Genomic DNA, 23,901 nt, shown 5'->3' on the forward strand with positions numbered 1-23,901 from the left:
AAACTATCTCTAGCAAACAGAGGATGAGACACCCTTTTGTCTGATATGACCACTCCAGAGATTCAACACAAACACATTAAAATTAAGACACAACATAGAGAATCTGCTGTGTAATTGCAACACCCACACCAAGATTCTATTAGAGTACAGTACAGCACTCTTACAACTTCAAAATCTTCTGCTGCACCTCTTCACAGATGTGCACCTAACACAAGTACGCAGTTACGATAATCTTTAAATGTAGGATTTGTACAGTGATGCGGGGGGGTGCAAATGCTACACTAGCAAGCACCTGTTAATGTCCACACCATTCTTGTTCATAAAAAACTAAAATGAGGTATATCCTGAAACCAATCACTACAGTAATGAACCTTAAATTTTCATCTTTTAGTACAGAATTATAAAAACAATGTCATCACCATGGTAGAGATGAGCAGCAATTTAGTTGATGGAAAAGAAACAGATGTCAGCCGTGCTGAGTGCCAGACAGACACTTTGCCAGAAGATTGCTAGTTTTTTTTTCTCCAACATAAAAGTGAATAGTGGAACACAGCACTCAGACTATATTACATTACATCCTACAGCAACCAAGACAATGCACCAATGTATATAATGTACATACCAGAAAGGTGAGTTACCTTGGTGGGGGAGGAGCGCAGTCTACTTCCAAGCATATATGTAAAAATCTACCCGTTAAACACAAAGATCATCTTAACAACATCTCTATATTTAATTTTTTTTCTCACTGATTTGTTCTCTCACTGAACTGTCCAAGACTGTTTCATGTATGCATGACTTGAAACAGTTTTCTGGTACTGAAAAGTACAGCGGTATATGGAGTAAATCAGGAAAGTATGGTGGTATAAGGAGTGAATCAGGAAAGTACAGTGGTATAAGGAGTAAATCAGGAAAGTACAGTGGTGTAAGGAGTGAATCAGGAAAGTACGGTGGTATAAGGAGCAAATCAGGAAAGTATGGTGGTATAAGGAGTAAATCAGGAAAGTATGGTGGTATAAGGAGCAAATCAGGAAAGTATGGTGGTATAAGGAGTAAATCAGGAAAGTATAGCAGTATAAGAAGTGAATCAGGAAAGTACAGCGGTATAAGGAGTGAATCAGGAAAGTACAGCGGTATAAGGAGTAAATCAGGAAAGTACCGTGGTACAAGGAGTAATTCGGCAAAGTACAGCGGTATAAGGAGTGAATCAGGAAAGTACAGCAGTATAAGGAGTAAATCAGGAAAGTACAGCGGTACAAGGAGTAATTCAGCAAAGTACAGGGGTATAAGGAGTAAATCAGGAAAGTACATTGGTATAAGGAGTAAATCAGGATATTCTGGGATCGTGGTTCTGACCAGAATTTTTTTTCCACAAGTGGCACCACTTCTGTGAAAAACTAGAAACTAAAACCAAAAACTGCAAGGAATGACGCTAGGGTTAAATATCACAAAGCTATTTAAGCAAAGTGTCAGTAGCAAAATGTCACAGTACTAGTCTGGTAATCAGCAGTATAAAGGCAGCAAGAAATATGTGTTAAAAGGAAACAGCAGTTAATGTACCTAGCAACATCAGTTAGGAGCTCCAAGTGATTCCAGGTGAGTCATAGCATCAAGTCATACTCAAACACACTGCATGGAATAAAGAATGACACAACCGCAGTGTGTGTTTTTTTTTTTTTTTTTTTGAAATTCATTCTGTTTTTCCAGGGACTTCACAATTCTCAGTTGTTTGTTTTTGTTTGGAAAGGTTAAACATGATTACTGCCTTATCAGGGTAACAGCAGCATATGTGCAAAAACTATGATGCATGTAATACTCAAGAGACTGTTGAGCTCATGAACTTAATACTAAGCCTCTTTTCTCTGTAACTAGAGCAAAGCAAATGCAATTTAACAATACATTTTGTTTAAATGCTTTTATATACAGCTCCCTACTAAGAAAAGGAAAACTCAACATTATACTGAGCTAGAATAATTCATTGCTAAATGTATTCTCAAAAGTTTATTGTAGAAAGGCTGATGAGATTGAAACAGACGGTTGGAAACTGCATCCATGAAACACAAAACATAAAGCAAAGTACTAATAATGAAACTAACATCAACAAATACCATAAGTATAAAATGTGACACAGCAAAGGAAACCTTTTTTTGTGTGTGTTACTATCTCAATTTTTTTATTAAGGAAACGTCCTACTTGTTAAGACAGTCCAGTGACAGGCTGGGAAGATGGGTGGAAAGCAGTATGTGGTGTTGTAATTTACCATATGAAAGTATGTATCTACAGACAGACACATACACACTCACAACAAGCAGGACAATGGACAATAAGGAAGCGGAAAATAAAAATTCACAGTTGCAGCTACACTCAGCAGAGTCTAACAAGCTTCCACAAAGCTAACAGCTGCAAGTGAAATGATCACCGTTTAACACACGCCTTATACAGCTACTCCAGTTCTATGTTGAAGTCTCTGTCAGTCAGCTTTTTTCCTCTTTTTTAGATGTATCTTAGTGATTTGTAAGAGATACCTGGGCTGGCAGAGGGAGAATCCATAGAGCGAGACTCACTGCTTCCTCCGATGCTTTCTGAGTCACTGCACATTCCGCCAAGTGATGATGACCTGAAAGGCAATGGTGCCTTCAAAGCTGCAAAAAGAGAATATCTTGAACTAGGCGAAGTAGGCAAAGAGTATCAGAAAGATTAATACAGGACAGACAGTGACTGTGCAAACAAGTCATTTTAACTACTCAGTCTACTTCATTTCCATTTCCTTAAATCAGCAGTAAAGCACTTCTTTTTTAATTAGACATTAGCAAGCTTGAGGAAATGACATCAGTTAGAAGACAACACTGAAGGCAAAAGCAGCAGAATTCAGCCCTAAATACAGGAAATACTGGTGAGTAATACTGCTTCAGCAAAAAAGCTGAAAAGTTAAGAATAAGGGAGACTAAAGACATCTCTGTGCAACTATGACAGATCGAAGTAAACCAATTAAAAGGCTTACGTCTTTCCGTGAAGTTAATTCATGATTGTCTTACGGCACACTGCAACATATAAAATGCTATGAAATGCGAGGTTATCTTTCTTAAACATGAGCATAACCACTGTAAAATACATCGGTGTTTTGAAGCTGGATTGCTAGAACAGCATCACCTTGAACAATCATACCAAGTTAATCTTCTGTTGCATCCTATGCACATAACTTTTGTATTCTTACTGTTTCACCTCTTGCAAGGATTATTACTCCTAGTAACATACAGTCAGAATGCCTTTTCCCAGACAACATATAGGGATTCCAAAGTACTAGTGGCAAACAGTAGCAATTGAGTACATTTTACTTAGCATCCTCCTGGGGAACAGCACAAGGCAGTATTTTGATCTACAACTTTTTTGTGTCTGTTCTGACAGGATTTTTTGCAAACCTGAGCATTTTTATTGATTGCAATTAACAACTAATGCAGTCAATGCATTTAAAATATATCTCTCCTGATAGAAGTAACACACAATTTTTCCTGCCCCAAACCTGAACACCTTACTAAAATATAGGCTATGATTTTTTTGACACACTGTACAACAAGGCTAAAGACCCCAGTTCTTGAAGCACAGACATAATGATGCAGCCACTGTACAGACCGGTATATTTGATTCTAGCCCCAAGAACAGTAAAATGATTTTCAAGATCCAGCTAAAAACAGAAAAGCTGCTTAATGCTACAGACTTTCAAGGATTAGCTTTTCTCTGGAGCATCATACTAGTGTCATAAACCAAAGTTAACTGGACTTTGGGTGACTAAACCATATTCTAGATGCAGACACACACATACACAAGAGTTACACTGCACATTTGTTAAACACCTTCTGTCAATCTGTAGCAACCCTACTGCTATTCAACAACCAATGTGAAGAGGAGACATAGGGCCATTCATTAAAGGTCACTAATGGAATCGTTCAATACACAGCATAAAACCTGCTACAGAATGTCCAAACAGAAGCAATATTTTCTAAACAATTTTCATCCCAACATAGAAAACAACTAGAGTAAATTGAAGGGTAGTGATTTAGGACAACTCGGTAGTGGTGCTGCGGTAGCGTTGTCGCCTCACTGTAAGATGCTGTCCGGTTCGATTCTCAGCTAGAGCGTCTTCTGTGTGGAGACATGCGTGAATGGGCGTACCTTCGTTGAAGGTTGTGCATCAGGGCTGGCAACTCAGCACGTAAAAATCAACTGCCAATCATTAGCGGACCGGAGTTCCGCTGTGGCAACCCCTAACCAGGAAAAGCCAAAAAGACACATCAAGTCAAAATCAAGCAAGTGAAACAGCATACAGCTCAAGTAGAGGACAATAAATGCTGACAGCAAATTAAGCTTTTCAAGATATGGAACTCCAAGAAAAAGCAAGTAAAACAAGGACATACATCATAGAATAAGTGGTACTTTTCCTTTATACCCCTACCAGACCACAACATTATTTTGCCGGTATGTGCTGCATTGTCAATATCCATCTGAGTAGTTTATGTTAAGTAGTCTGTAACCATTATTAAAAGGAATATTTTTTAAACATGATGTAGCTGTGATAAGTTTTATGGAAAGTAAATATGAAGCGCACACAAAGCGGCAGCCGGCGCTGAACATTCTATGTACAGTAATTTACAGTAAAACATGACTCCGTATCCATCAGAGTATTTATGTTAAATTGTCTGTAACCATTACTCAAAGGAATATTTTTGAACATGATGTAGCTGTGATAGGTTTTAGGGGAAGTAAAACATGAAGCGCACACATAGCCCGAGCCGGCGGTGAACATTCTATTTACAGTACTTTACAGTAATACAGGACTCCGTGTTCGAAAGCTTTATTTCCTGCTGCATTCCTGCTACTTGCAGTTCTTTATGTTAATGATCCCTGTTTCTTCCACTACATGTACTAAAAGTGTATAAACTGCTGTTTTGTTTTCAACATCATTAAACCTGTTTACATGCATGAGAACTGTAGCATTCTGTTCTTTGTCTACTTCCCTGCACTACAACCACCGTCACTCCTCACGATTTACACAGTCAGCAAAGCAAACACATGGTAGGGGTTTAATGTAGTTGAACAAAGCATGACACACATCCACAATTTTTCCATTATACAACTACCAGTCCGCAGTGCTGCCCGCGGTGCTGTAATTTGCAGGAATTTCCTCACACAAGCAAGGAGTTGTATATCTGTCTGTTTTGTCGGTATTTCCTCACAAAAAGAAAGAAATTAGCATTTGTTCTGTATGTCATGCTTTCTTTAAATACGTTAAAATGCGATGAAATACCGGCAAAACAGACAGATATACAACTCCTTGCTTGTGTGAGGAAACACCGGCAAATCACAGCACCGCGGATTGGTAAGGGTATAAAGGAAAAGTACAGAAAAAGCAAACATCTGCTATGGAGGCCTTGGGAAACATTAATACTTACAAGCAGTAGCAATATACAGTAGGAAGTCTGTACATTCATCACCACTTACCCCTGATTACATAGGTCTAGTTAGGGAAGGAGTACAAGACTAAGTAACAATTTAAGGAAAAATGCAACAAAACGTGTAAAAACCCATAAAACTCCAATACAGAAAAGAAAATATGCATTTTACAGGGGCAGTAAAAGGTAGGACACAAAGGATACCCTAAACCAGGGCTTAAATTTTCTTAACTAATGCTCACAAGTGGCTGAAAGTGATTCAATATGCAACATGTTAAAAGACATGAAGTCACAGATAAAGAAAGCTTTTGTATGAAAAGTAGACAGGAAGCTTGCACTGCAAATGCTGACTGCCAAAAGTTGAACAGCAGTCATTCAGCACCAGACCACTTGGTTCCAGGTTTTCCACCCACTGATGATTAAACCTAGATTCCCAGGTATAATCAATGGCCAAGTCTAATAAAAAAATACATCTTATGTCAAAGTACGCAAACAACACATCAGAATCTCTTACTTAGTGTGCATTTCATATGAACATTTGCTATCTATAAAGCCAATGTTTCTATTTTATGCTTTAGCTACTTTGTGCCATTAATTAAATGTGAATCTCTCACCGCTCTGCAAAACATGTACAATTTCAATCCAGATACAAGGCACTGTGAAATAAAAGGCAATTTTTCAAACTCTCATGTTGGGGTGGAAGGGGTTACTGCTAACACAGGACAGGAAGACTTAAGACTTCATACCAAAAATGGCAGAACTCTTAAGCAGTAAACTGTGAGGCAGCAGCTTTAAGACTGCAGAAGGAATGGTAAGTGGCAGAGACAGGGTTTGAACAGAAGGCAAAGACACCAAATTACGTTGCATGTATACACTAGATGGTACGAATGAGGAACCAAATGATACAATGTGTAGCAAAGGAGGCAAAAGGCAACAGTGATCCTGGTATAGTACAGTCTGAGATACAAACATAGCATTTTGATGGCAGAAAAGAACTGATTGGCCCACTAAGTATGGCCATTTGTCTAGCTTTTGAACAACCTGGGATGCTACTTACACAAATTATTTTTTCTTTAGGCATTAGAAAATGTCCATATGCCTGTCCTGTGCATTCCAAGCTTTTGTCACAGTTGGTTCTAGTAGCACTTCAGGAGGTTAGTACTGAAGATTATCTTCTTCTTCTCAAAAATCTCTACAAAAATCCATTACAAGTCCCTTTGCATTGTCTCTGGTGAAGACGATGCACTTTTACTGCCCTCCAATGTACTCTATCCTATCCATGTCCTAATACAAATTAGGGCCCCAGAAGTGCACACAGTTTTTAAGATGGTATCTTACTAGGTCTGTGTACAGACTGACAATAACTCTATGTTTTCTAATAATCATGGCTTCTTTATATGCATGCCAGAGCTCCACTTGCTTTCTTTGTTGCTTCACCATGCTATTCTTTTATGTTTACATCTTTTACTAGGAGTACTCACCCAAATTATTTTCTACTTGCTGCTGCTACAGCTTCCTTCACATTGAGTCTTACATGCCATATGCAGGTTACTGCTTTAAGCCACATTATTCTGTACTGAATTTAAGTTGATAGGATTTACAGATTTCCTCCAATCATGTCAAGACCCCTTCTATCCTTTCTATAACCTTCTTGTACATCACAAAGCAAGTTTATTTTAACTTTCTGACACAGTACAAAGGATTGGCCCTACTATTAACAACTGGCCCTACTATTAACAACTACAGCACCTCCCTTCGTGACAACAACCTCATGTAATATGACCCCGCTATACCCTTTTGATTAATGGTTCTATCCATGCCTTACCATATGACCCACTCAAAAGCCAGTTTGTTCCCACACTTTTTTATTCAGTATTCTGTCAAATATCATGCCAAAATATGAATGGCATCATTAAGCAATGGCACCGGTTACTCTTAAAACTGATTAGTGCTGTTTTGAATAAGGTAAATGCAATCAGAGTATACACAGCCTCTTACATCACTCATCTAGAACATGGGTCTTTTTAATTGCATGGTCTCTCTCCACATATACCAGTAATTTGCCCAAACAGTCAATGCCTCTGTACAACTATTTCCTAGCCAGGTTAAGAGATGAGTGCAGTATGGCAGTTATCCAAGCAGCCAACTGATCATTTTTTTATTTCTTAATGAGACTATCACCCTCACTGCACAAGTCAACAGACACTGAAAGGTTTGGAAAGCAATGGGCCTTAGTGAGGATGTGTCTTCTACATTCATAACTGACATAACCTTTTCCTTTACAAGCAAGTGCCGCTGTGTGATTTCCTATCTCCACATGGAGTGTGCACCCCAAGCACGAGCACCTTACCATCCCCTGTAAGACAGGCAAGCATGTGCCAGCTTGTCACCTGATCAGGTCCTCCAGCAACTGGGCTGTTAACTAGATGGTTTTGACCGTGGTCACAACTTTTTCCCATTATGACAATGAACTAGTTACATACAACTAATACTTTCAGATATGAAAAAAAAAACGTAAAGCTGTGTGAAATATTTCTCATAATAGTAGATGAGGCATCTGCTACAGCAGGCTGTAGGTTAAGTTTAAGGAAATCTGTTTTTTTTTTTTTTTGGAGGGGGAGCATAGCATTCTATTTGGTGAGAGGGAGTTGAGACTACTTAGCCTGGTCACATCTTTTTGGTGCTTTCAAAAACAAATTCTTATGGAAGTCTGAAAGAGATCTACAGACATACTTTCTAGTCCTTTTTTTATGTTCACTAGCTCAGTTAGAATCACTTGAACTTTATTCCCATATCCTGTACCTGGATTAAGAGGGTTCTCTATGAGGGCTGCCCATACCTCTCAACCTCTTAGATCAAGAAATCTGGACAAAGCCATAAATAATGGGGGGCAGAGGCCACAAACAGGGACACTTTTTAAACATTGCTCTTACAAACTTAGAAAGCTGATAGAATAAAAGGTATTGCATTAGCATGAATTTTCTGAAGGACGAAGTCTGAAACTCAAATGTTTATTTTTATTTTCTGACTTCAACCCTCAATGATTTGCCAGAAAAGCACAATTTTATGAGAAACCGACCAAAAATATGAGGCAAAAATCTGGACATTCTGTGAAAATCTGTACAGTTGAGAGGTATGGGGCTGCCTTAACAACTTCATAGGTAAAGTCTGGTGTTTAATCTAGGCTAGGTATTGTAACATCAGTGAAAAAAGTAAAATCCATGCAAGATGTTTCAATGGCATCAAAATTCACTGTTACTTGCTGACCATGCTTGTTTGTTGTCATGTACAGCTTAATTGACTTTTATTTTATATTGCTTTCTGGGAGATCATCTATGATTTCCTACATTTGAACTTGGACTGCACTCAAAAGAACTAATAGAGGCTGGGTAGTTAAGAGCTGTTACTGCCAGTATATTACCATACCTCTCCAAAATCCTAGCTTCAATATCAGATGGCAAAGCACCTAATGAAAGAGATTTTTTAGGATGACTCTGCCAGAGCAATGTCCCAGAATCAGCTTTAAGGGCCCTGCACAACTCTGGGTGGTCTTGGAGTTTTCTATACAGTTGTTCTGAATACTTACATATAAAAATGTTCTGTAGTCTCTTACATATCATGCTGATGAGGAAACAGAGGATGATTTATTCACAGTTGTGAATGATTAACTCTGAAAGCTCAATCTACTTTTGATTAGGTGATGAGACTTTCCTGTTCTTGTAATATTCCTTTATTAGATGCACCATTTCACTGAAAGTAACATCTTCTGAAGGTGAACCTTATCACACTGAGGAATCAAGTTAATCTTCCATAAAACTATACTGGGAGAAACTGTAAAACTGGTACACTCCACTTATTCCTCAGAATCCTCTATTTCTTCCCTTTTCCTTTACAGAGAGGAATATAAGGATCCAGAAGTTTATGTATGGCATGAGGTGGAGGTCTGAGGGACCAAAATACGAGCAAACAGTAAGGAATAGTGTGTGACTATTTTAAAGTTAACAGTGATGACCAGCTAGCAAAACCTGTGGTTTGAATCCCACCACTGCCAACCCAAAAATGTCATGGCGTGTTTTGCCACCAATATAGGACAGATGAGTGGCAACTGAATATGTGACAGACACAGCTTTAGTCCTTGGATCTCTTCCATTGTCCCAAATAGGTCTGATGGCAACTACACACAGCTTTTGAGTCAAACCGCTGCAACCAAGCCAATACATAAGTGCATTATAAGCCTAGCAATACAACCTAAATGTGATGCACAAATCTGATTTATATAGGGGCAATTTACTGACTGCCTCTGCTCGTCAGAGACATAGGCACCAGACTAGGGGTGAATTTCCAATTACTCATTCATTGGTCTAAATTTACACTTAGGGCGGAATAAATAATTGAGTGTTTATAGGTAAGTACTGGGCTAGCTGTCCTTGTGGGCTATTTACTCCAAATCAAAGTACATCTCAAAAGTGAGAATCAATCCTTGTACCTCGTGTCTGAGGCAAACACCTTAACCATCATGCCAACTACCAACCCTTTGCCAAAGCAGAACAAAAAATACACACAAATCAAATTCAATAACCAATTCACCAAATGCAATCTGTCCCCGAAAGAATAAAAAGAATGTGGATTGCTAACTGCATATGGACATCCAACATCCAGACCCACACTAACACTGCACACTGATCACTTTTATAGACAAGTCTTTGGCCTAGCACCCCACGATCATTTCTCAACCTCACTCTGAATCACAGTGTCTTCCAGTGTTCCTTACCCACTAACTGCTTTGTAAGCAAAGGATTAATTTCACACACACACACACACACACACACACACACACACACACACACACACACACACACACACACACACACACACACACACACAGACACACACAGACACAGACACACAAAGTTCCCAGGGAAGGCTGACACACTTCTTAAATTTTTCCCACAGCTTTCTTCCTGGCACAACAGTACTGCAGCCAATCTGGTTATGACCAAAGAACAAACATGCCTGCTACCTGTTAATGATTTACCAAACTATAAATTACAAACAGTATTGTTCCGTGGTAGTAGGATCAAGCAATGTAGCTAACCGGAGATGTAGGCCACAGCTTTATCAACCTACAGTGATAAATAACCCTCTTTGAAGATAAAAATACATATGTAAATAATAAAAGGCCAGCCAAAAGAGCTTAAAAGTGAATAACTATAACTTCCCTTAATTAATAAAACGTTTGTAATACAGATTAAGTATGCAGAGATCAAAATAGTGCACAGAAAAATAAAAATAACAGTTAAAGACAGAACATAAAGAAACAAATGGATATACAGCTAACTATATAGCCTACATGTCTCTTACTAAAGAAAATAAGGCCCTTAACTATCCTAAGGTAGAGAAACTAACACAAGACAGCATTTAAAAGCAAACTTTCATAGCTGTGTCCCAAGCAAAGGCAAAGACTTTTACCAAAACAAAGCAGTTCAATACATATAGTTTACACACACACACACACACACACACGCACACGCATATATATATTTATATATATGTACACATATACACACACAAACACGCATACATATATACATACACATTTCAACACGTTACCCATATAAAGAAGCCCAGTGCCATCAGAAATTAAGTGTTTCACATTCCCACAGAAAAAGATATGCAATTACAGTACATCAGCTTACATTTGTTCCTGTTTCACACAAACAAACAATGGAATAGCTAAGAGTAAATTGTTTAACTTAAGCTTTCCAGTTCTTCAGGACTTCGGGGAGATTGAGAAGTCCCTTATGAGTTGTAACAAATGTATGGCTACATGTAAAGAGTGTGGAAGAAAAAGGGGGGCTATATGTAAGGAGTGTGGAAGAAAAAGGGGATGTGCTGTGTGAATTCTTTAAACAATGAGCTTGAAAAATGTTGACCAATAGTACCTGCACCTCAGGGCAATATAAAGATATGTGGTACATAGTGGCTTAGATTGTGCTGCACATCCAGCAAACATTATTGCTGCCTGGGGCACAATTTGATCAATTTTCTAATGAGGTTCTTCCCAAAAGTCTCTTTCTAATGGCCCTTACTAAAGCACTCTGGAGGCTCTAAGTCCCTTCTACTTATAAACTTACCAGCACTTTTTTTCTGATATTTCAGGAGAAATTTTCAAATGCTACCTATCAGGACTTCAGAAGTTTTCAACACAAGGGAGCAGTGGGGTATGTGTGTGTGTGTGTGTGGGGGGGGGGGGGACATCATAACTCCTTTCCTGCTGCCATATATTCTGGGTGTTTGGTCTGCTTAATAATAATGATATATACACCCAGACCAGCTTAACTGGGAGCTGGGGTGAGTTTTCAGGCTTTCTTGAAGTTGTCTTACAAGTGTGACTTCCACACATTAGCATCTGACACCAGACTCTTCATGTATTTTCAGTCATGCAAACATTCCTGAGGCATACATCTTATGTAAGATATGTGTTGAAGATTAACTGGCAAGGAAATCTATGTGGGAAAAACAGTCCAGTCAAGTTGTTGCTTGATGCACTCAGTACTCTTGCAACTGGTCTTGAGAAGGTTTGCCTATATCCCAAGAATTCTTGGATGATAATTTCTTATATGGTTCAAGTTTTCAGAGCATCTGACAGTACACTGACTTACTAGTTTTGAGTTCTGTACTGCCCTCATCAGCATTGGCTGGAATGCAGCCTGTGCATAAAGAGTGTTTACATCCTCTTTTATTGGTATACATTGTCATTCTACTGGGCAGTCGCGGTGGTGCAGCAGTTAGCATTGTCACCTCACAGCAAGAGGCTCGTCAGTTTGATTCTCGGCTGGGGTGCCTTCTGTGCAGAGTTTGCACGTCCTGCCTGCAGTTGCATGGGTTTCCTCCAGGTGCTCTGGTTTCCTCTCACATTCCAAAGATATGCAGTAGGTGGACTTGGCCACTCTAAATTGGCCATAGGTGGGAGTGTGTGCCACTGAGTGATACAGACGAATTGTCGAGGCATGGCTAGCCACTTCGAGATGTTTGTCACTGTTGAAAGTGACACCCTGACCCCATGTGCAAAATGGGAAAAACAGGGAGTTCAGGAAATAGATAAAAGATACCTATTACAGTTTGAGCACTATTAGATGTAATTACAGGTGTATTAGAAGATAGGCTGGAGAAATATTGAGATGGATAGTGTGTGCGTAGAAATTAAAGAATATTAGGTAGAATTAGAATAATGCACATTAGAAGTAAGGAGCGATAAGTGGAAGGAGAGAAGAGTATGAAAAAGAGAAATGACAATTAAAGGAGTCAAGCTTTAGGAAGATGGGAGTAGAGAGCAAAAGGTGTTATGATATAGGTAAGAGGAGTTAAGTTTTAGGTAGATGGAAGTAGGAACATCTACAGTTCTAGAGAGTGGAGAGATGTTACTTAAGAGATATTTTGAAAGAGGAGATGTTACTGGTGCTTCTGATAGCTAAAGGGAGAGCATTCCATACTTTGGCAATTGAAAAGGAGTACAGCATTTGTCCTGCTTGGAGTTTGGTTTGTCTACTTGCGGGAGAAATTAGTTTTCGGATCTGAGTAGTCTATTTGGGTGGTAGTAAGGGAGATAGGGCTGGGCAATCTGATGGATTGTATATAATTTTGTGTGCTAGGGTTAATTGTAGGTATGTTAGATGATGTGGGAGTTTGGGCCAGTTTAGTGATTGTAATGATGAGCAGTGATGGGATGAATATTTGGCAACTGGTTGCAAACTTGGGAACTTTAACAGGACTCTAGCTTATTTTTTAGGAATGACTGGATGTTGGTAAAGAGTGGGGTGCCATATAGAAGTGAATGCAGGAGAAAGGTTATGGCAAGGGTTTGTTTGGTAGAGCAGTTAAGAAAGTTTTTTTTTTGTCTATAGAAGGAGCCTAATTTTTGGTGTGTCTTTTTGACAGAAGTATCGACATGGAGGTCAAAAGTAAAGTTTTCATCCAAAATGACACCCAGTAGTTTTGTCTCTATGGTGGTCTTGTTTTGAGAGTATATGATAAAGACTGCCTTGTTTATGGAAGTGCTTTTCTTTGGGGTAAATAGCCTCAGATTTTTTTGGGGGGGGGTTCAGACAGAAGTGATTATATGTCATCTGATTATATGTCATCCAGGTTTCTGTACAAGTAAACATGTTTTGGGTAGTTAGCAAAAGTTCAGTAATAGAGTTAGCAGAGCAGATAATGGTAGAATCATCTGCGTATTGTATTACTGAATCATAGGCAAGATTAGTGTGGAAGTCATTGATGAAGACACTAAATAGAAGAGGACCTAAGACAAAACCTTAGGGGACTCCTGTGGATGTTTCAAGGAAAGGAGAGAATGAGTTGTGCCATTTAGTAATTTGTTTCCTGTTATTTAGGTAGCTGGTAAACCAGTGTAGGGTAGAGGGGGTTGCCTATGCTAGAGAGTTTGGTTAAGTAGCAGAAGGTGGGAGACAGTACTGAATGTTTAGCGAAATCAAGAAAGAGCGATGATGCATTTTTACCAGTGTCAGGAGCAGGATTGACTATGTCCATAAATGATATAAGGGTGGTAGTTGTGCTGTAACCTGGCCTGAAGCCATGTTGCGTGGGTGCGAGAAGTTGATAGTAAAGAAGTTGATCGTGGATACATTTTTGCAAGATTTTAGAAAGAGAGAAAAGAATAGCGATAGGTCTGAAGTTTTGAGATATCAGTGTTGTCGCCTCCTTTGTGGAGGAACCAGTAAAAACAAAATGAAAACGCCAGCAAAGCTAGAACTACCACTGAGTGATCTCCCAAACCTCTTGTATCAGAGGCACATGGGATATATGCAAATTACCCTCATGAACATCAGGTGTTTCAGCTAATTGGCGATTCTGAATGCCCATAACTTGTTTCGTCGTTTTAATGGAAAATTTCAGGACAATAAAGCCAAACCCCACTAGCTGTGGATATGCATATTTCTGCCTTGTTATGACCTCATCAGCACAGCACAAGCAGAGTGTTTGAATAAGCATAAGAAACACAGGGCTGTTATACCCAGCTGATGTCCATTATCATTAGGGTCACTGCAAAAATATCCCAAATAACAAACTAAAATGATAAGTGAGAAGCTCACTGAAAAACCAATCAGTAAAAACAAAAGGAAAACCAGCAAAGCTAGAACTTCCACTGAGTGACCTCCTAAACCTCTTATATCAGAGGCACATGGGATATATGCAAATGACCCTTATGAACATCAGGTGTTTCAGCTAATTGGCAATTCTGAATGCCCATGACTTGTTTTATTTTAATGGACAATTTCAGGTCAATGACTAAGCATAAGAAACACAGGGCTGTTATACCCAGCTGATGTCCATTATCATTAGCTGAAACACCTCATTTGCATATATCCCACGTGCCTCTGATACAAGAGGTTTGGGAGGTCACTCAGTGGAAGTTCTAGCTTTGCTGGAGTTTTCATTTTGTTTTTAATGATTGGTTTTTCAGTGACCTTCTCACTTACATTATACTCCTCCACAAAGGAAAACAGTAAGTTTTTTTTCCAGATTGAAGGCACATATGCCTCCTGGATAGATCTGTTGATGAGTATGCTTATGCTGACAGGATATGCAATGGCTTTTGAGAACATTTGAAGGTATTCTGGGGGTAAGTTGTCAGGAGCATTGGTGCCTGGTTTCAGTTGGCTAAGCAGTTTTTTCCTAGTAGCGGTGGGTATGGGAGAGAAGGAAAAGGTGGGGGGGGGGTTGTATTTTGTGAGGTGAGTTTTGGTGGAAGAGAGTTAGTGCTGATACTGATTTGAGTAAAGGTTGCAGATTGTTGTAGTTTGTGAGGTGAGTTTTGGTGGAAGAGAGTTAGTGCTGATATTGATTTGAGGAAAGGTTGCTTGATACTGTACTGATGAAATGTGTTTTGAAGAGGGAGGCTATCTCACTAGGTGTTTTATCTGGATATGGACAAGGGATGTTTGGGGTTCCAGGATTTAGCAGAGATGAAATGGAGTTCCAAAATGTTTGGAGGATTTACTTGTAATTTTTTTGGAGGCCAAGATAATGTGCTTTTTTGTCATTGCTGACTCTATATCTGACTGTATATCTGAAAATATCTGGTTCTTCCTTGCATTTTTTAAACAGCAAATCAGTACAGAACTGTCTCAGCTGACTTGGGGGTAGTAAGCCTGAATGTTGTATTAAAATGTGCTCGGGCCATTTATACCACATTTCTTTAATGTTGATATGAAAAAGCTTTTCTTGTTGAGATCAACTGTCTTGAACTGATAATCTGTCTTGTGTGAGCTTGAGGGTATGTGGAATGTTTCAAAATATGTGTAAGATCCCTCTGTGTTTTCCTCATATGCAATATTGTTAACAAGAATCAAAAGGACTGAAGTAGACAAGTATCCTAGTACACTCTGAAGCTATTCTGGTGTGCTGCTGATAGAATTTTAAGAGGACTAACTGACTTCTGTTATCTTATCCTGCATCAAAAGACTTTCTTTAACCCTAAATCTCTGAATGATCTGAGGCAAGTTACTGACAGTTACAGACTTGGGGGCACTTTTTGCAGTTTATTGTTAATTCTTGATTCCTAAATACTGTAATGATCTGAAGTGTTGCGAACCAAGTTACTTTGCCTTTGTTTCTGATAATCAGTCATCCCACTAGGGGAATGCTGTCATGTTTTGATTTCCAAATTGTCCAAACACTCAGCTGTGGAAAGCCCAAAATGGCTGAGAAGAAAACTGAAAAGGCTGATGGTCTGTGTAGAATCTGAGACACAAAAGCTCTAGAATATGTAGACATGCATCTCTTTTTGGTAGCCTATTTTACAAAAAGTTGGTCAGTCAGTTCAAGTGTTAAATAGACTTGATAAGATGGAGAGAATGACCATAACTTTCCCTGTTTTTTTTACATTCTATGACCTAACTCTGAAATGTTTGCAAAACACATTTGTCTGTGGTTGTCTGCAGAGTGGCACAGGGATGATTCAAGCTTGCCTCCTAGCAGCACTTGAGATGAAGAGAAAAAGCAACAGGCACGCTGGATTACTTTCCAACAGGCACGCTGGATTACTTTCCAACAGGCACGCTGGATTACTTTCCAACAGGCACGCTGGATTACTTTCCAACAGGCACGCTGGATTACTTTCCAACAGGCACGCTGGATTACTTTCCAACAGGCACGCTGGATTACTTTCCAACAGGCACGCTGGATTACTTTCCAACAGGCACGCTGGATTACTTTCCAGTGAACTGCTTTTGCTGACAAACTCATGTGAAAGAATCCCTTTCCTATAAAATTGTCTCCAATCAGAACTTGAAATATTTTTTGTGGCTGAGGAGTAGGAGGTGCACGCCTTTGAAAGATTACCGCAGTCTGACTTTTTTTTCAAAGTCTACAATAATAATATCAGCAGGCTGACCAAAACAAAAATTACAGGAGTTTAAGAGTCATGATCTCATCTATTCATTACATGACCCAACTACTCTAACCAGTCCTAAACTACTTAAGTTCATGTTTATTACATTGGTTCAGTTTATTACATTGGTTCAAAGTATTGATAAACAACAGACAGAACAAAGAAAACAGACGATACATACAAAATGGGTAAAGAGTAAACATACAAAATAAAACATTAATAAAAATAATAAAACAGATTATAACAATAACATGGATAATACAAGAAAAAAATAATACACAAAATATTACCTGTACAACTGAAGTACACATATTCGGCAGTTAAACAAAGTTAAAGCTGCCATCTCATATGCATTTAAAAAGTCACCCCATACCAATAAGATGTTTAAAAGATGGAGTTAGGTTCAGAAATGAAAATTAGTGTGTGTTATACAATGAATAATTTCTCATGTTATTTCAGCTTGGCTGAATGAAAATGCAGTTACATTATTAAGTATTCTATCAAACAATACATTTTAAAACTGTTTAATTTTAGTCACTAGCGCACAAGTTATTTTCAGTTCAGTCAATACACACTCTCAACAGAGCCACAAAGAAGGAAGACCAACAAAGAAAAACTGACACATTGCTGGAAATATGCTAGTGGCATGAAGTCAAAAGACAGCAGCTATGCTACACAATGCAAGAGGTCAGAGCTAAGCTCAGGTGTATAGCAAGCATGCACCCAAACTGAGAAACAACTACCAAAAAAGAAGTGGCAACATGGTCAATCCCATGCTGGAAATGTAGAACATGAATCCAAGAAAAAATACTCGAACTTCTTACCAGAAAGACAAAACTGTTTATTAAAAATGTAGTGCTTTCATCTCCAATATTGAGAGACTTCATCAGAATAATGCAATACAACATACTTCGAATATAAATACTCTCATCCACATGACCCATCACACACACACACACACACACACACACACACACACACACACACACACACACACACACACACACATTACAACATTAAAAGTCATATTTCACAAATCCAATCAAAATTAAAAGACTGGATTTATCTGCAGGCCAGTCCAAACATTATCCAATGGAATTTGAAGTTTCCACATAGGAAATATCTTCAATTGGAGAATCAGAGGACTTGGAAAGAATCATCCTTATCAGAGAACTTTGATGGAGAAAAAAAGGAATATATCTTACACAAGTATCTTCTTTTTCAATCAAGGAGCTAGGAGGAGGAGTTCTTTCATAAGTACATGCAAAGAATCATATCTTGTTGTTTAATTCACAAACCAGTATCAGTTCAATGAAGGCATCAGTGAAGGTTTCTGCTGTTTTAAAACAGTATTTTTTGTACTATTTCTTAGCAAATAACTTGTAATTAAAGGACGGCTGCAGAGTGGCAGAAAGTGAACTTGGTGTTAACATGTGATGTGCCTGACAAAACACCCTAGGGGTTAGGCTTACCCTCCATGGAAACTATCTGATCCAACAAAATCAAAAGGTATAACAGTGCAGGCCCTGTCACAGTTGCTGTAAAGTTTATATCTTCTGGCATGCAATGAGGACAGGAAGGAGAGACTCGGTATTTTAGATCATTCTCTGTCAACATTTTGGGAAGTGATTTGTAATATATAGTGGATATTAAAAGTGTACATACCCCTGTTAAAATGCCATGTTTATGTGATATAAAAACATGAGACCACAATAAATCATTTAAAAACTTTTCCCAGATTTAATGTGACCTATAACCTGTACAATTCAATTGAAAAACAAACAAATCTGTTATGAGAAAATATAAAAACATAAAAAACGTACAATAAGCTGGTTGCATAAGTGTGCACACCCTTAAACAAATGCTTTGTTGAAGCACCTTTTGATTTAATTACAACATTCAGTCTTCTTGGGTACACACCTGCCATCAATTTAAGAGACTCTGATTAACCCCAAATAAGGGTCAGCTGTCCTAGTAGGATTTTCCTAACATTTACTCAGTTGGCTGCTAGAGCAAAAGCCATAGTTCACAGAGAGCTTACAAAGCATCAAAGGGATCTCATTGTTGAAAGGTATCAGTCAGGAGAAGGGTACAAAAAATTTCTACAGCATTGGATATACCATGGAACACAGTGAAGACAGTCATCAAAAAGTGGAGAAAATATGGGACAACAGTGATGTTGAAAAGAACTTGAAATCCCTCCAAAATTGATGAAAAGACAAGACGAAAACTGGTCAAGGAGGCTGCCAAGAGACCTACAGCAACACATACGGAGCTGCAGGAATTTTTGGCAAGTACTGGTTGTGTACTACATGTGACAACAATCTCCAGTATTCTCCATATGTCTGGACTATGGGGTAGGATTGCAAGACAGAAGCCTTTTCTTGCACAGAAAAACATCCAGGCCAGGCTAAAATTTGCCAAACAATACATCCATTCTCCCCAAAGCATGTCGGAAAATATGTTATGGTCTGATGAGACCAAGGCTGAACTTGGCCACAATTCCAAAAGTTACTTTTGGCACAAAAACAACACTTTGCATCACCAACAGTACACCATTCCCACAGTGAAGCATGGTGGTGGCAGTATTATGCTTTGGGGTTGCTTTTCTTCAGCTGGAACTGGGGCTTTAGTCAAGGTGGAGGAAATTATGAATAGTTCCAACTACCAGTCACTTCTGGCCCAAAAACCTTCAGGCATCTGCTAAAAAGCTGAAGCTGAAGAGGAATTTCAAGTTTCAACACAACAATGACCCTAAGCATACATCCAAATCAACAAAAGAAAAGTAAAGTTTTGGAATGGCCCAACCAGAGCCCAGACCTAAATCCAATAGAAGATCTGTAGGGTGACCTGAAGAGGGTGATGCACAAGAGATCCCCTCACAATCTGACAGATCTGAAGTGCTTTTGCAAGGAAGAGTGGGCAGATATTGCAGAGTCAAGATGTGCCATGTTGATAGACTCCTACCCAAGAAGACTGAATGTTGTAATTAAATCAAAAGGTGCTTCGACAAAGTATTAGTTTAAGGGTGTGCACACTTATGCAAACAACTTATTGTACGTTTTTTATTTTTTTATATTTTTCCCCTAACATATTTGTTTGCTTTTCAATTGAATTGTACAGATTATAGGTCACATTAAAGGTGGGAAACGTTTTGAAATAATTTATTGTGGTCTCATTTTTTTATATCACAAAAACATGGCATTTTAACAGGGGTGTGTGCACTTTTTACATCCACTGTATTATCCTCCTCAAAAATCTGAAGGAGAAAAAGTGCATTTATTTATAGCTTCATAGGTTCACAGGCAAGTACTAGGCTAGTTGTCCTTGCAGGCCACTTTAAGCCTAACCAAATTCCCCTTTTGTGCTTGAATTAACTTATCCTGTTAGGTATTAGATTGGCCTTAACTATCCCATGGTCGATAATCGTACATAAACCCTAGTGACAATAACTGGGATCATACTGCACATAATCTGAGGGGACCCATATATGTGGGATAAAGTATTTAGGAGATGCCTCTGTCCACTGATAGCACAGGAGATGGTCCTGGGGTAAATCTTCTATTACCATCCACAGATCTGAGTTACCCTTGGATATGGACAGGGATGCTCTTTGTTGATATTGCAAAATATGTTTAGACCCCTATGCAGAGCATCTCTGATGCCATTTGACTTGCTGATATAACATAAATCCATCAGTATTTGGTCGGAGGATGCCTTGTATGCTAGACACAGGTCACCTCTTAGCAGTCTGTAGGATACAGAGTATAGTGTCAAGGCTCTGAGTTGGTCCATGTGGGACACACTGTTTAGGCCTATTATCCTTTTAGTAAGGTATTGCTTTGGAAGTTCCAGTTGCTGAATGTGACTGAAAACATAGATCCTAAAGGGGAAATTATACTCAATAACTGGCCTAATGAGGGCCGAGTAAAGGGGGACAATGACATCACTAAATTTAGACATAGTCTCTTGCAGTGCACTATTCAAGGGCTTTCTTATGCCAAGGTTTACATTTTTTTTTATAAAGGAAGAAACATTTTTATTAAATTATCATGTATGAGAGGCAATCATACATTTATATACATGAAAACAAACCAAATCATACTGACATAATTTTAGTTGCAAACATCATACATCACAAAATCTAGCCAGTCATTGTCAGTCAGACATTACATAGCTCTTTCAAATCCTGCCTTCTTTTAAACCTCATTCCTTCTCTGCATATATTGTTCTCACAATTCCCATTTTTCCTATGTAATTTGCTCCTACCCTTTACTAAAGATCCTAACTGTAGTTGTTTTCTCTCTTTTACTATATTCACTACTTCTACTACAGAAGGTTTAGACTGACTTCCAGTTTCTAGTAATTGCTTTTTTGGCAGCCACCATAATTAAACTCAGCAAGGCCTTACTATATCTAGGCAATTCTGATTCTGTTTCATATTTCAAAAAAGATAATGTCTTTAGTTACTCCAATTTGCTCACCCAGTATCTCTGACAGAGTAGTCTGCAGGGAATCTGAGGAGTTTGCCAACTCATTACACTCCCTGAAAATAGGCTTCCAATGACCTCTTCCTTCCCCACTACACCTCCATGTGCTGTCTATCTAAGGAAAAATTATTTGGAGCCTACTTGGGGTATAAAAATACCTATGTAATCACTTCCAAGCAAAGATCCTCAATTTTTTACACTTTGTTGCATATTTGGGCAGTGGTGGTGCTGCGGTAGCGTTGTCGCCTCACAGTAAGATGGTGTCCTGTTTAATTCTCAGTTAGAGCGTCTTCTGTGTGGAGACATGCATGAATGGGCGTACCTTCGTTGAAGGTTGTGTATCAGGGCTGGCAACTCGGCATGTAAAAATCTACTGCCAATCATTAGCGGACCGGAGTTCCGCTGTGGCGACCCCTAACCGGGAAAAGCCGAAAGACACAACATGTATACCTCTCCATTGTTTATTTGTGAACTGCTTATCCAGTCTCTCTTCCCAACTCTTTCTAACCTCCTCTGATTGATTCTTATAGCTACCATGCAATATTTTATATGTTACATGTTCTACTAATCATTCCTTTTTAACAGCAGCTTCTGTTCTAGATTCTACTAAAAACTCTACCAGTGCTGGTCTTTCACTTAGGATTCCCCTATTTCTTTATCTTTGCCTATACACTGATATTGATCCTTGATATGGAAGGCAATCTCAAGTCTGTAGCCTAAATAAATTATTGGCCTCTTCCCATTCTATTATCTTTCCCTCTCTAATTATTTGCTTCCAATACCTTAGTTCTTTTGCCAGTTTTCTCCAATAAATTCCACCCCCTCTAGCCTGCTTGTCTGTATCCCTAGTTGCAGTCATCCCTATCAGGAGAATCTCCTTTCTCCAGTCCCATGTTGGCTTAGTTCTTGGAATATTTTTGCTACTTTGTAAATATAATATTCTGCATGGTTATTATTTTCCTTAATGATCTGCATCCAAAATCCTAGTCTCTCTCCTTGTTTCTTGAGAATCCCCCCTTGTTTCATCATCACCCCTTTCCGCTTTGAATTACAGGTTTCTGTTTGTGCTATGTATAGGAGCCTTAATGGTGCAGCTCTGAAATACCCCTTTATATTGGATAATACCAAACCACCTTGTTCTATTAGAAGAATCAGCTTATCTCACTTGACTCTTGCTGTCTTCCTCTCCCAGATAAATTCCTTCAGCTCTTTATTAACTGCTATCCACAAATTCTCCACTGGATGATAAAAATATGTTTGACCGGTGTACAAAATTAAAGGGGCTAAAACATTTTAACTGCTTTTATCTTGCTATCCATATAACAGAGCTTCCAATTTTGCAGCTTTTGTATTATCTTTTTAGTCTCTTACACATATCCTTAGCTGCCACACCAGAATTCTTTTTAATCCATACTCCTAAGTAGTTGATTTTATAATTGCCCCATAAATATGGATATTGCTGAACCAGTTTGTGTGGGGATACATAAATTACAGCTATTGCCTTTGGTTTAGCTTCATTAATATTGTTTCCTGAAAATATATGAAATTGCCTCAGAAATGTTCCACAACACTGAAATGTCCTTTTCTGGTTTTATCAGGTATAAACTAACAGCCAGCTTTTCTTGACTACCATACCAATGATATCCATGAATTTCTGAGTCCTTTATTTTCTTTGCCAGTGGTTCTAAATATAATGTAAACAACAAAGGGGAACGAGAACAGCCCTGCCTGGTTCCTCAGTTCAAACAGAAATTATCAGAGAAAAGCCCATCCATTTTAATTTTATCTTCTGATCCCTTGTATATCCTCCTGATCAACCTTATAATTTTATCAGAGAAACAAATGCTTCCATTGCCCTGCTCATAAGGTCCCAGCTTCCTCTGTCAAATGCTTTCTCAGCATCAAGATCCACCAACATCAGTGGCATTTTCTTACATTCTGCTGGATTATCACCATTCTGTTAATGTTGTCAAATGTTTGTCTCCCCTTCACAAAACCACACTGATCCATACTTATCAATGTTATCATCTTTTCCATTCATTTAGCCATTACATATAAACACTTTATAATCATGGTTTAGGACTGAAGCTGGACCTGATAGGTCTTCACCCTCTTTATGTAGTACAGCCACCACCACTTTCTTCCAGGATGTTGGTGTTTCTCCTCCTCTTAAAATACTGTTAAACAAAACCTTCCAGATCTTTATTAGATTTTCCTTCCTAGCTTCCAAACTTCCACAAGAATACCATCTATTCCTGGGGACTTTCCTATGGATTGGTTGTACATCACCATTTTTATCTCATCTCCTCCTATCCTGTTAGTAATTGAGCCTCCTCTACCTCTAACCTTGGCAAATTTAATTTTCGCATAAACTTTCCATTTGTGCCTCATCTACCTCTAACCTTGGCATATTTAATTTTTGCATAAACGTTCCATTTGTACCTTTTCTTGATTTTCATATTTCTCTGCGTTATACAGACTTTTAATTTCCGAAATATTTCTAGTACCTCTACAGGATTTCATTATCTTCCTTGTTATAGGCTACCTAAGCTTG

General features: G+C 38.6%; 1 protein-coding gene across 1 annotated transcript in view; it reads right to left on the reverse strand.

The window, feature by feature from the left end:
* The window catches only part of ARHGAP29 (Rho GTPase activating protein 29), a 1,010,462-nt gene that overhangs the window by 199,739 nt on the left and 786,822 nt on the right, over nucleotides 1–23,901 (reverse strand). Inside the window, exon 15 of the mRNA XM_044085689.1 lies at nucleotides 2,523–2,639. Coding sequence (XP_043941624.1) covers nucleotides 2,523–2,639 — 117 coding nt within the window. The remainder of the gene's footprint in view (nucleotides 1–2,522; nucleotides 2,640–23,901) is intronic.

Source organism: Protopterus annectens, chromosome 10.part0 (assembly GCF_019279795.1).
Source record: "Protopterus annectens isolate FY-2018-M chromosome 10.part0, PAN1.0, whole genome shotgun sequence".
Taxonomy (NCBI): Eukaryota; Metazoa; Chordata; order Ceratodontiformes; family Protopteridae; genus Protopterus; species Protopterus annectens.